This window comes from Meleagris gallopavo, chromosome Z (assembly GCF_905368555.1).
Source record: "Meleagris gallopavo chromosome Z, MGAL_WU_HG_1.1, whole genome shotgun sequence".
NCBI lineage: Eukaryota > Metazoa > Chordata > Aves > Galliformes > Phasianidae > Meleagris > Meleagris gallopavo.
Genome location: NC_139435.1, coordinates 42,634,869 through 42,649,094, shown reverse-complemented (window position 1 = coordinate 42,649,094; position 14,226 = coordinate 42,634,869). Strand labels below are relative to the sequence as shown.

Here is a 14,226-nt window from a genome sequence, read left to right as displayed (position 1 = left end):
GAAAGAAAAAACAAAACAAAACAAAACAGCGAGATTATTTAAATTTGCAGTAAGCAGTTGGGGTAAATTTTGTTATTAGAAGATTTTCTTCTATCTTTAACATTTAGCTCAGAATCACATGGAATCTCATTTTCAAGAATAATATCTATATTACACTTTTTCTTCAAGAGACAGAAAACATTTTAAAAGGCAGAGTATTAAAAAAATAGAAATTTGCTGAATAGTATAACTTTCTTTTTTGTTGTACTTGTTTTTTGTTTGTTTGTTTAGTTTTTTTTTAATAAACATCACTGGAATCAGAGTAATTTTCAAATGAACATGAGATTTTTACCACAAATGAATATTTTTATTTATCTATCTATTTATTTATTTGTTTGTTTGTTACTATTTCATTGCATGGTACTGTAGAAGATTTAGATAATACCTGTAATTGACAGTCAAAATGTCTGCGGTGCTGAAATGTTACTGTTTTTTTATTTGTGAAGTTCAAGGATTCGTCTTCTTAGATCAGTATACGAACTAATGAATGGTTTCCTTTAGAACAGTAGCAATAATTTTGAAATTTTTGTATCACACTAGAGAAGAAGACACTGAGAATCTATTTACTTGTTTCATTTCAAGCATAGCTAATTTCCTATTGTATAATCCTTAAAAATATATTAATACTTTTAAAGTTGTTGCACATGCATTTGAGTGGAAATATTTTCTTCCAATGTTAAACATAGATTTCCTATTGTTGGCAGTACAAATAAAGAAACTTTTTTGCTTGTTCACTTCTATTCAGATCATAAACTGTACAGTTTCATGCTTGATGCAGCCAAGATTATCCTTGATGTCCACATCTTCACTCATTTTTTAATAGTCTAGGAATAGTAGGTTTAATAGAATATCTTTCCTAATTGGATCACTGCATCAGGAAATAGTTTTCAGGCTTCAGAAATCTCTGGATAGTTTGGAGAAAAGAGAAAATCTCTGTATCTCTGCACTTAGTAGGTCCTTTTGTTTTATTAAACTTCAGTTATGTCTTGTAACTTGTCCAAAGCAGAGTCAACATATATTTAAACCTGAGATTTTGTGACGATCATTCTGTAAATGTTTTCATGTCAAGTTTATGGTACTTAAAAAAAAGTAAAGCTGTACAGAATTATTTCTTTATTCTTGCTCAGACATGCCTAATCAGAAGTGGTTATGGATAAACTTGTATGTAAAATTTACAACACCTGGGAATTATCAAATTCTAATTTATTTTCAGGGTATTATTTTCAAGACATTTTTTTCAGCTTCAGACATTATGTTTCTTACAGGCTGCCCTAACAATGGAAACAATTTTGAATGTAAAAGATCCTTTGGTGGTTTTCAAGGATGTATGCAACTCATTTCTATTGGTAACGAAGCAGTGGATATGATCTCAGTTCAGCAAAATATTTTTGGCAATTTCAGTGACCTTCAGATAGATTCATGTGGCATTATGGACAGGTAAGAAAAATCTATATGTTATTTTCAATTTTTTTTAATTTTTAAATATTAACTTCATGACAAATGACTAAATACAAAATTGCCTGCTTCTTTTACAGAATTCAGAAGTCCAAAACATAGGCATTGTACTTAGAATAACAATTAGAAATTAGAAGATGCTGATAAAGTGAAATTTAAATTATGGTATTCGAGATTAAAGATATTTGATATGTCTGACTACATTTTCTTACTAATATTTAAAATTTCTGTTTACTAACATTATAGACACCAAACCCCATCTGTGATATTTGAAGTCAGTAACGTTCATGATTTGAAATCCTCTTTTCTTTGCATGATATTGCTGCTTCTTATCTTTTACTAACCTGAAAATATGGTGGGTATTATTCATCACCAGCGAGCTTGTTTTAGGCTTCACTCATATCTAATTGAAATTAGTGTGAGAGAGTATTTTTCAAGAGTGATAAGTTTAAATGGCTTCCTCTGAAAGGATGAAAGTTTATATACCTTTCCTGAAATTGAAAAAGCAGAAAAAAATTGCTCAAATTCAGTGTGGTGAAATAAGGATTTTGCAGAATTTCAGTGGCTTCAGTGGAGAGAGTGATTGAACACACAAACAAGTAATGGACTTAAAAGTTTCTTGCTTTATAATCAGGAGAACTCAATCTTTTATGTAAAATCAGCTATAATCCAGAAACAATTGCCTTTGACCAAGCTGAAATGGCACAGCATGTGGGGAAAGAAAAAAAAAAATCCCTTCCCACATATTTATAATTTTCTAGGGAAAATCGTTTAGGAGGAGATCTTCAAGACTGCAGCCACTGTTAGGTTGGATCACAGATATATTTGACAAAATCACGGAATTACAAAGAATTGCAGAACCACAGGGTTTGGAAGGGACCTCTAAAGATTATTAGTCTGAAAAGTTTGCTAAAGAAGGTCCCCTAAAGAAGATTGTGTAGGAAAATGTCCAGGAAGGTCTTGAATATCTTTTTTAAACTCTGGAAATAAACTTAGTCCACATTCATTATACTGCTTTTCGTTTATTTTATTTTATTTCTAGTATTTTTGATAGTAATAAAGAGGCAGAATAAGAAGCCTTTCCTTTTGTTCTCATCTTACTGAATATTTATAGCGTTTGAATTGTGTCCTTTTTGCATCAAAATCATAGTCATGTACTTTTTATTATTACATATTTTTTAAATATAGATTTGTGTAAATAACTTAAACTTCTTAGTCAGAGTTTTTCATGTATATTACCTTTCTGGCACTGTATTCTCAATCTCTTCTCTCTCTCTCTCTCTTTTTTTTTTTTTTTTTTTTGTTTGTTTGTTTGTTTGTGTTTTTGCAATTTATCACAATCATGTGTAGTTCCCATATTTAATAATACATCTTGAAAACTGCATCTGAACAACACAGCATGCTTACTACATGTTTTCCAATTAAATGTACAGAGATTCATCTATTTCATTATGCCCATCATCTTTCAACTCAAACTCTAAAAAGCCTTTCAGGTCTTATATCAGCTTGCTCTGGAAACTGTGTTTTTTCCCAGTTTCTTCACTAGTCTCATGACCTGCATCTGTATCTCATCATCTGGAACAAAGTTTCTTTGTCAAACTAGTTCTACAACTCATTATAAATTCCAGCTGGTAAGGTATATTCTCCTTTGCCAACATTAAAATTCCTTACATTTCTATGGCTTCCTTATGAGGGGAAGTAGAGGGGCAGGCTCTGACATCCTCTTTATGGTGACCAGTGATAAAACTGGTCATGAATCATGGAATGTCACGAATCTATGACAGGTTCAGATTCAATATCAGGAAAATGTTCTTATTTAAGAAGGTGTTCAGACATTGAAACATCTTCCCCAAGGGAGTGGTCATAGCATCCAGATGTCAGAGTTCAAGAAGTGTTTGGACAACACTATCAGACATACAGTCTGATTTTTGGGTAGTCCTGTGTGGAGCCAGGGATAGGACTCAATGATGGTTGTGGATACCTTCCAACATGGGGAATTCTGTAATTCTATGATTCTACATGTATAAACAGTCTCTAGTGGATAACTTACCTCATTTTGTGCAGCATATCATTTGAGAAAAAATATATACTCTCTCACTAAAATGATATGACTTTAGTTGTCATAAGATGAAATAGTTTTTTTTTTGCTGATGTGCTCCAGATGGTAGGAGTTCTACCTATGAGGGCATATATACCAACCACTTCTTTATTTTGAAGTCTTTACTAGAGTCTAGTCCAAATACTGAAACACCTTTCAAATTCTAAGTTTCTGATGTTTTTTGTAGTTAAAAGAAATGGGCAACTAGGTGAAAATTCTACACACCTAAAGTGCATGAACACAAATAAAAATTATATAGTGAATTGAATATATATGTAGTGATAAATAAACTGAAAATAACTATATTGACTGTATCTTTGTCTTTCATATATATATACATATATTCAGTTGAGAGATAGTATTCGATATAATTATATTTCAGTCCTCACTGATAGACAATTGATCAGTTATTCATTTATTCACTTGTATATATTATCCTGTTTTTTTGTAAATGATCAAAAGCTTCTAACCATTTTCCTACTTTACATTTTCTCAGTTTCATAAATTTTCTACTATGCTCTTTCCAGCCACTGTTCTTCACATAACTTCTTTACTTAACCTTCTAATTATTTTTCTATCCCTGAATTTTTCCTATCCCAGATATAGGATTCTCCGACATGCAAATAGTTTTCTTCATATATTCCTCCTTAAAATATCCCTTCTCTCAACTCCTTTATATCAATATATATTTGTTCAATAACTACTAATTATACATTACAACAATTGACAAAATATTGTGATAGGACTCACTGTTATTCCAATTATCTTACAAACTTAACACATTCAGTCTCTGAAGAGAGTAGCAGCATGTTGTATGAGGAAAAAAACAATACCGACACACACAAAGTTTTCAAACAGTATTCTTTTAATCCACACACATGCATAAAGTCAGATCAAAACAAAATGCAACAAAACAAATCAGAACATGCAAAAAAAGCAACCACAAATGAACACTGCCAAAAAGAAATAATGAACATAGGAGCAATTATTCTTTCCAAAATATATATTTCCATAATTTAGAAGCATAGCAAACAGATAATATAGATGACGTACAAAATTTTTCTGTAGCAAATAATTGGTAGACGAAGCCTCATTTTTTTTTTTTCCTTTGTTAAAAGTATATTCATGCTGTAGTACAGTTCAGTTTTTAATATTAGATTATGAATATTACTAGTGGGTGGCCTTGGTTTTAATTGTGCATCATTTCCAGATGTTATGCACTTAGACACATATTATTATGTAATACAGTGCAAGCTCATAATCAGCTGATTTTTGTTTAAGCAGAATACCAAAATATGCTTTACAGATGAAGCACTAAAAATACATTTTCCAATAAGTGGGATATTTTTTGTGAAAGTTAAGACAATACAGGAAGAAAAAGCTTTGTTCCAATCATGCTTTTTTTAGAGCATCTAGTATAATGAGAGTAGCTGCTCTCAGCTTTAGTTAGTGGTTACTTTAATTAAACATTCTGAAAGAAAGGGAAGAAAAAAAAGAATATTATAAGAATTTATACTGTTGTTTTTAAAAATTTTAAATTAAAGTTGGTTCAAGCATCATCCATTTCATCTAAACTCCATTTTGTGAATACTATTAAGAAGATGAATGATTATTTATAGAATCAATACAAGAGAACACTGTGAAAGCTATTTTGAATTTAGGAATAATTATGGCTTTATAAAGAAATGAAAAATCAAGGAAAGCTGTGGTTGATGCAAGCAGAACATCTATGATGCTTTATGAGTATTACAAATTTTAGAGAAATGTATTTACAATAGTCCGACTGTTCACACTTGTAGCAAGCAAAGTTAAATATTTATTTGAGGAATTATTACTTAATAAAGTATTGACTACCAAAGTGAAAGTAAGCTTAGTGCTTGAAGTTGATTTGTATATTAAGAAACAGAACTTACTAAGGTCTTCCACAGACTCAGTTAACAAATATGTGTAAGATAATAGAAACAAAATCAGGTTCTTTATTGGCAAAAATGTTATTTCTTTCCTTGAAATTAACTTGCTTAATTTTAATTTTACATTCACTTTGCCAGTTCACTTTTCTTTTCCCTCGAGAAAAAGCAGCTTACCTTTGTTTTAAGCATGAGAGGGTGGAAAATTATTTGAATATCAGCAAGAGTGAATTTACAGAGGCCTTGAATTTTTATTGTCAGATTTGTGAGATACTGTACTTTCTACAGTTCTAAATTAATATCTTTTTAAGATATTATGAATTAACTAAAATATATTTTTGGATCCTGGAGATGTTAGTAGGCCTGCTTTTTATCTTTTTTATTTTTATTTTCTTAATTTTATTTATTTATTTATTTATTTATTTATTTATTTATTTGTTTATTTATTTATTTATTTATTTGTGTGTGTGGTTAACATCAATAACAAAGATATATATATTCTTTTCATTTTTCGTATATACAAACAGTCACTGCAATTAAAACGCCGTTTAAGTAATTTCTAAAGCGAAATGCTCTTAAATAATTGTCAGGTTTTTGTTACATGATTTTATTTCCTATGTTTTTAGAATAAATTGACTTAAAGCTCTTATGATGGTTCTTTCCAACTGACCTAGTGTGTGACAACTCTGTCCACAGTAAGGGCTTGGAACTAGACGATCATTAAGGTCACTTCCATCCCAAACCATATAATATAATATTATATTATATTATTATATTATTATACAATAATAATATTCTTTGTTGCAATAACTCCTGTTGAACATACCATGTCTTTTAAAAACTTAGCTGGTGAACTATCAGTGTGTAAATTCTACATGGATGTATCAGCCTGTATTTAACTGCAAATAGTTGATTGGCAACAATTAATAACTATACGTCCTTAATTACTTCTGTTCTCACGTATTTATTGAACAATTCATATCTATATGTTGGAAACAGAAATAGAAGGAAAGATGAAGGAATGTTCTCTTAGTTTTCTAGTCATCTTAAAGACTTATTCCCCTTCTCCAACAAGCCTGTACATTATTATATTTCTTTTTCATGTTTTGTAGTCTACTGATAAATATAAATATCAGGTAAGAGAAAGGAAAAGAGAGCGAGAATATTTCTTTTATTTTAGGTGCTTGCCTAACTATTGTGAACATGGTGGTGAGTGTTCACAGTCATGGAACAACTTCTACTGTAACTGTAACAATACTGGTTACAAGGGAGCAACTTGCCATTATCGTAAGTCTGAGATATTTTCTAACTTTATTTCTATTCCTAATTGATTTCTCTCTCTCCTGGAAGTGTGTTCATATTAAACATTTAAATTACATTTTTTTATGTTAATGTCCATAAACTGGTTCAAGAGAAGGTCTTGGGTACTCAAAATTTGTAAAAAGAAAAACACAGTGAAAATGTTAGTTTCTATTTGTCTCTGTTTTGCATTTTTTTCATGTTGCACAAGATAGTGGTAACATCCTCTCCTGTCTTTATATCTACTTTTTGAATCAATGTATTATTCAGAATAATTTTTATGTTTATCACATAATTACTATGGGACTACATTCATGTTCAAATATCATCACGTTTATTTCTAAGAACATGTTTGTGCATGGTTATGAAAATGTGTGAAAATTCCAGGAGGCCTTTAAATTATCTAGAAGCACTTCCTATCTTTTGTTGTAAGCAAAAACAAGCAAATATATAAGCAAGCAAATAAGCAAATAAATAAATATATAAATCTGATCTCTTTGAGGTAATGTTTGGTTTCTCTAAATCTAATTCCTGGGGTCTAAATAATATCCTCAGATTTTACGTTAGTTGACTGCTTTTACAAATATTTTTCATCTACACCCACAATTCATTGTTTCATCTTGAATGTTTCCAGCCTGAAATAGACAAGGAAATGCTTGAATAAAACTCTCCTGATTTCTCATCTTTATATAAATAAGTGTGCTTCAGAAATTCAAGTGGAAGTATAGTCTAAGTTATGTGATTTCTTCTGCATTCTTTAGCTTTGAGAATTTGATTTTTTTTTCTTTTTATTTTTTTCCATACTTAGGATCCACATATTATTATTTTCTTATTCACAGAATAAAATATAATTTCATTTCTGATGGAAGGTGATTTTTATTTTTACAGCCATCTATGAAAAATCATGTGAAGCCTATAAACACAAAGGGAACAATTCTGGCTTTTACAATATAGATTCAGATGGAAGTGGCCCTTTGGGACCGTTTCTTGTGTATTGCAATATGACAGGTGAGGTGATAAACTTTCTTAACTCATGACTGGATCTGTATCTATGCTCTCTGTACTGAAGTTCAATTTATCAAGTAAGAAAATTCTGTAGCTCATGAATTTAATATGCATATGCACAACAAAATGAAGGTGAATATCTCGGAATACTAGACAAAGAATTAGATAGAGAAATTAAAATAGTAACAGAATTCAGGCTGTGAAGCTAATGCTATATTCTTGTTGTATTTTGTATAAGTGGAACATGTTTCAGATGGAGAGAATTTAATACTAGTTCATTTTGGGAGCAGATATTTTCATTCAAGTTACAGACTCTCTGAGTACATTAAGGAAATAAGAAATAAGTTATATTTATGAGAAAATTATGGACTATTCCATGTAGCCTTATAAAAATTTAATTCAATTTAATGGATTTTAATTGATGTGAGTAAATATTAATACATTTAGTTTGGTTTTTCAGACTTCTAGCAGATATTTTGGAGAATATAAATTAAACCAGGGGACTTCTCACAGCTTCAATTTCAAGTATAATCTCCACTTCTGCATTCAGTTCCTTGTTTCTGTCTGTTCACATCACTAGAAGTTCTAGATGTCAAAATTAACTGTTCAGCAGCATCTTAGAAAAACAGATGAAGTTGCCTATCATTATATGATCTTCAAATAAAACTTACATTTAATTGTCACTTTGAAAATTAGTATTACCTTATATGTATTTCTTTCTTTTTCCATTTTCTTATCTTCTGTTTATTTGAATTTCCTTCCAGAAAAAAAAAAAAACAAAAAACAATGGAAGAACTTCATCATTTTATGCAAAAATATATACATTTTTTTGACAATTTAGTTTTACAGTTTAAACAGTTTTACAGTTTAAAAGATTTTATGGATAACCTATGATTGAATTTGGCTCAGATACGTCCTGATTTATATTTTCATTTTATCATAATATTTTAATGTGGAGTTTTAAAACTATTTTTAAGCAATGCCTTAACTAATGCAAAAGAACTGTGCTGACATCTACTTCTAATAATGTTATGTCTACCAATGGCATTAGATGATTTTCACAGCCATCTAAAGAATACTTATTACAAATAGTGAATTAACCTGACTTCTGATAAATCAGTGAATGCAGTTTAACTAATCTCACCACCTCAACTCCTGACTTTGATTTACACAGTAAGCTCTGTTAACTCATGAACTGACTAGCTCTCAGACTGGCATGGACTCCTAAAAAAAAAATATTCCAGTGTCTCATGAGATTAAAAGAGACCAAATAATAATGACAGAAAGATGGTGGTTTTTTTGTTATGTTTTTTGTTTGTTTGTTTGTTTGTTTGTTTTTTAAAGTGAGTTTAATCCTCCAAGGCACTCTGTAGCATCTGAGTTACTCTGGTGTGTTTATGAACAGCTGTTACTGTTTTTCTCAGTCACTCCATATTCACCACATTAAGCCTACCCCATGGATCAGTTCATCAAGATGTAGCCTCATAGGTTGAATCCTCTTTATTTGTTACTTTACCACAGTCCTCATGACCGGTGTTCCCTCTTCCCAACCAAGATATAGAATCATAGAATCACAAGGTCGGAAAGGACTTACAAGATCACTTAGTCCAACTGTCCTCCCATTACCACAAGCTACTAAAGCATATCTCGGAGCTCCTCATCCAGATGCTTCTTGAACGCTGTCAGAAATGGCGACTCCATCACCTCCCTGGGCAGGTCATTTCAGTGCCTAACGCTCTACAAGAGAAAAAGTTCTTCCTTATGTCTAACCTAAACGTCCTCTGGTACAACTTGCAGTCATTTCCTCAGCTCCTGTTTGTTGCATCAGAAAAGAGGCCAAACCCCTCCTCATCACAACCTCCCTTTAGGAAGTTGGAGGGTGCAATGAGGTCTCCCCTGAGCCTCCTCTTCTCCAGACTAAATAATCCCAGCTGCCTCAGACACTCCTCATCAGACTTGTGCTCCAGAACCCCCACAACAGTTTCACTGTCCTTCTCTGGACAGGTTCCAGGGCCTCAATGTCTTTCTTGTAGTGAGGGGCCCCAAACTGAACACAATACTTGATGTGGCCTCATCAGTGCTGAGTACAGGGGGATGATTACCTCCCTGCTCCTGCTGGCCACACTATTTCTAATGTAGTCCAGGATGGCATTGGCCCTCTGGGCTACCTGGGCACACTGTCGGCTCATGTTCAGCCGAGCATCAGTCAACACCCCCAGGTCTCTTTCCTCATCACAATCATCCCCAAGCCTATAGTGCTGCATGGGGTTATTGTGGCCAAAGTGCAGGATTCAGCACTTGGCCTTGTTGAACCTCATCCCATTTACCTCAGCCCAGCAATCCAGTTTATCTAGATCCCTCTACAGGGCCTCCCTACCCTCAGGCAGACTGATACTACCTCCTAGCTTCGTGTCATCTGCAAACTTACTGAGGGTACACTCAATTCCCTCATCCAGGTCATCAATAAAGATAAACAAGATTAAACAAGATGGGCCCCAGTACCAACCCCTGGGGGACAGGAAAGGCAGATGTCTACATTTCTTGCAGCAGTTTTTTTGGGAGGCACTTGAAAGGGATGTGCCTTTCTCTACTTTTGTTCTTGGAGGCCAGTTTCAGATTGAAAAGCCTACAGTTACAGTTAAATTGACTCAATTTTCATTGATGAGTTTTTCTTTTTCTTTATATATTTGAATGTCTGAATACATGGACATATGATCTGCCTGTCTTTATTTTTTTATGACCACAATAACTTTTAAACATACTTGTGTTCATATACAAATTTCCAGAAACCTGCTTTATTATATCATGAGCTGTAAAGGAAACAAAAGTATTGACAGAGTCTTTGTTTGAGATACAGGGCACTATAGAACAAGATAGAAAAGAAAGAGAAATTAATTCACCCCTCCCAGTACAAGTTTGGAAAAAAGTGTGTGCTGAGGAATGCAGCCTTCTCTGGTTCAAACTCTTGCACCAGATGGTGGGAGGAGATCCATGCACACTCTGAGTGCATATACACTCCAGGAAGTACTGCCGGAAGCACTGCTAAGATGGGAAGGGAGAGAGGAAGGGTGGATCAAAGCTCCCTCTGCTCCATAAGCTCACATGAGTTCAGGCTGTGATTTGGCAATTCAAATGTGTGAGTATATAATTAATATATAAAAATTTGCCCAAAATCATGTAAGTAGTGAAAAAAAAAATTGCATAAAATTCCTTTCAGAATATTATTTTCAGAATAGGAATCACATCCTGAAGTTTCCTTGATGTCTCCTGAAGAACATTTGCACTTTAAATGTCAATGCGTGCTTTTCTTACTCTAAATATCTTTTAGTGTCTGTCAAGAATGTTCTATAAGAAATGAAATAAAATGCAATTTTGTAGAACAGTTAAAAACACTAACATTCTAAATGATATTTGTATTAACTAACAAATGGATGAAAAACCTAACACAGCCAGCTGTGTGCTCTTGTAGATTTGAAGGCCAATGGTATCCCGGGCTCCATCAGACGAGGAGTGGCCAGCAGGGACAGAGAGGTGATTGTCCCTCTCTACTCTGTCCTCATGAGGCCCCAGCTGGAGTAGTGCACCCAGGTCTGGAGCCCTCAGTACAAGAAATACAGGGAGCTGTTGAAGAGGGTCCAGAGGATGGACACAGAGATGATTAGAGGGCTGGAGAACCTCCCCTACGAAGACAGGCTGAGGGAACTAGTCTTGTTCAGCCTGGAGAAAAGAAGGCTGCAGGCTGACATCTTTGCAGCCTTTCAGTACCTAAAGGGAGCCTACAAACAGGAGGGGAATCAACTCTTTGAAAGGGTAGATAACAGCAGGACAAGGGGAATGCTTTTAAGTTGAGGGAGGGAAGATTTAGGCTGAATGTCAAGGGGAAGTTCTTTACAGAGAGAATGGTGAGGTGCTGGAACAGGCTACCAAGAGAGCTTGTGGATGCCCTGTCCCAGGAGGTGTTCAAGGCCAGATTGGATGGGGCCCTGGGCAGCCTTGTCTAATATTAAATGGGGAGATTGTTGGCCTTGCATGTGGCAGGGGGGTTGAGGCTTGGTGATCCGGGCTATTCTATGATTCTATGTTTCTGTGATTAACTAACATTAGAACTTCCAGAACCATGTCTTTTCAGAATTAACACCAGATCTTTCAACTTGTCTTCATAGAATAGATGCTTCAGCCCACTGATCATCATTATGGCCCTCCTCTGGACTCACTCTAATAGCTTCACAAAATTCTTATGCTTGGGGCACCAGAACTGAATTAATCTCCTGAATCTCATCAGGAGATTTGTCATGAGAGCAGAGTGTAAGAGCAGAATCACTTCCCTCAACACATTGGTCATGCTTCTTTTCATGAATCCCAGGATATGATTGATTGATTTCCTAGTCTACAAGCATGCATTTCCAGCTCATGTTGTCTTTTTATTCAATGGACATCCCCACATCCTTCTTATAAGGGCTGCTCTCAATCCACTCTCTGATCATCTGGTATTTATAATTGGGATTGTTCTGAAAAAAAGTGCAGGATCATGCACTTAGCCTTGTTATGCTGTAGGTTCACAAATTCTTCTTAAGCTTGTCAAGATCCCTCTGGATAGCATCCCTTCCCTCCAAAGTGTTTTGGAAACATCTCCAAACCTACAAACTCTATCCCACTGTCCATGTAACCAAAAGAGACGTTGAATAATACCATTTCAAATACAGAACCTGAGTGACACTTCTTATCATCACTGAAAGACCCAGCTTAGTCAATCATGTTTTAATTTACAGCAAAAGAAATATGACCAGAAAGTTGAGGGAAGGGATATTCTCCAAATCTTCTGAAGATCAAACCATTGACCACAACTCCTTCAAGGCAGCTTTCCCAGCTGCGTTGATTTTAGAGACAATAATGATGCACGACATTATCAAATGTTTTGTACCAGTCCAGAAAGATGATGTCATTTTCTCCTCTCTTACGTACCACTTCTGTAACCCTGTTGTAGAAGTCTGTCAGGTTTGTCTGGCACAATTTACTCTTGCTGAAGTGTTGGCTGTCATTAACCACCTTTGGTGTTTCCCATGTGAGTTAGCACAGTTTTAAGAAGGATATGCCTGTGATTTTGCTGGATACAGAGGTGAGAATAACTGCCTATAGTTCCCCAGCTTTTATTTTTATTTCCCTTTTTGGTAAGGGGATTTATGCTTTCCCTTTTCTAGACACTGGATTTTATCAGACTACTATGACTTTTCCAATCATATGGGCAGTGGTTTAACAACTTAATCTACGATTTCCCTTGAGGCCGTTAGATGCATTTCTCAGGCTCACATTTAAGGAATCTTAAGGTTTCTTAAATGGTCTTAAGCCTGATCTTCTATAATGGGTGGCACTTCTTTCTCCCAGTTCCTACCTTTGGAGTTTGCAAATTGGTCAGTGTGGCAGTGTGGCTAAAGCTCTTTCCATGAAGGCTGAGGAAAATAAAGGGTTCTGTAATTCATAATTTTCACTTTCCTTGGTAATTAGTTCTCCAGTTTCCATCAGTAGAGGGCACCCATTTTCCCTACTCTTCTTTTTTTCCTATGAAGTACTTGTAAAAACCATTCTTGCTGCCAACAAGGTCATTAGCCAGTTTAAATTCTGAGATTTAATTTTTCTTGCTTGATCATTGGTTGCTAAACAATGTTTCAATATTCCTCTCAAGTTATTTGTTCTTGCTGTCAGATTTCTTTCTGTGTTTGAGTTTGGCCAATCTCCTTGTTTATCCACATAATCCTCATTTTGCATTTTTGCTATCTACAGGCAACCATTAGTCACTTTGGCTTTAAACTGATAAAAGTTTCTATTTCCATCTCCCAGTAAACACCATCTGACCTCAATAGACTGGTTTCTCAAAGTGAGTCCAAGCTAGCAGGAATTTAGTTTAGTAGTCAGCTTATAGTTTCTGACAGCTTTTAAGATAAAATCTTCACAGGTGTTAGTTTTAGTTTATGTTGCTTATGTTGTATAGTGTTTTCTGCATGGTAAGATTTTGCAATTAAAAATGCTCTCATCAAATGTTGTAGAAAGTTGAAAGAAGACGTTTAAGGGAAAAAAAAAAAAGTATCAACTTAACTGAAAAGCCAGTTAACTCCTTGTTTGCTCAGAGTAGTAAGATGGCTTCAAGTTGGAGAAAGTCTGTGTCACAACAGACTGCATATTTTAATGCACATCTTTTATAAAAATGTAATTTATTGCTAGCTATTCAAACACTTGAATAATATATATTCATATGCAAGTATTTTCTTTTAATAAAAGAACATTACTCTGGAAGATATTTTTCTCAAAAATAATGTCCAGAGTACTGAATATTTGCTAAAGGTTCATGACAGATGTATTTTGCAGACTCAGTTCAATAGTTTCTAGAAAAAAAATATTTTGGTACTTTCCCACTTTAAACAAATCTTA

The 14,226-nt window shown here is 34.0% G+C and overlaps 1 protein-coding gene and 1 pseudogene across 2 annotated transcripts in view; one reads left to right on the top strand and one right to left on the bottom strand.

Annotated features, from left to right (window-relative positions):
* LOC146542229 (uncharacterized) overlaps positions 1-14,226 on the bottom strand; it is a 417,733-nt pseudogene that overhangs the window by 237,154 nt on the left and 166,353 nt on the right.
* Positions 1-14,226, top strand: part of LOC104915132 (contactin-associated protein-like 4) — a 212,022-nt gene that overhangs the window by 145,411 nt on the left and 52,385 nt on the right. For both annotated transcript variants that reach the window (XR_014880595.1, XM_085213872.1), the window contains exons 10-12: positions 1,305-1,476; positions 6,680-6,786; positions 7,687-7,806. Coding sequence is in view for 1 of the 2 variants with exons in the window: in XM_085213872.1 (XP_085069998.1) it covers positions 1,305-1,476; positions 6,680-6,786; positions 7,687-7,806 (399 nt within the window). In the remaining variant the exon portion in view is untranslated. The remainder of the gene's footprint in view (positions 1-1,304; positions 1,477-6,679; positions 6,787-7,686; positions 7,807-14,226) is intronic.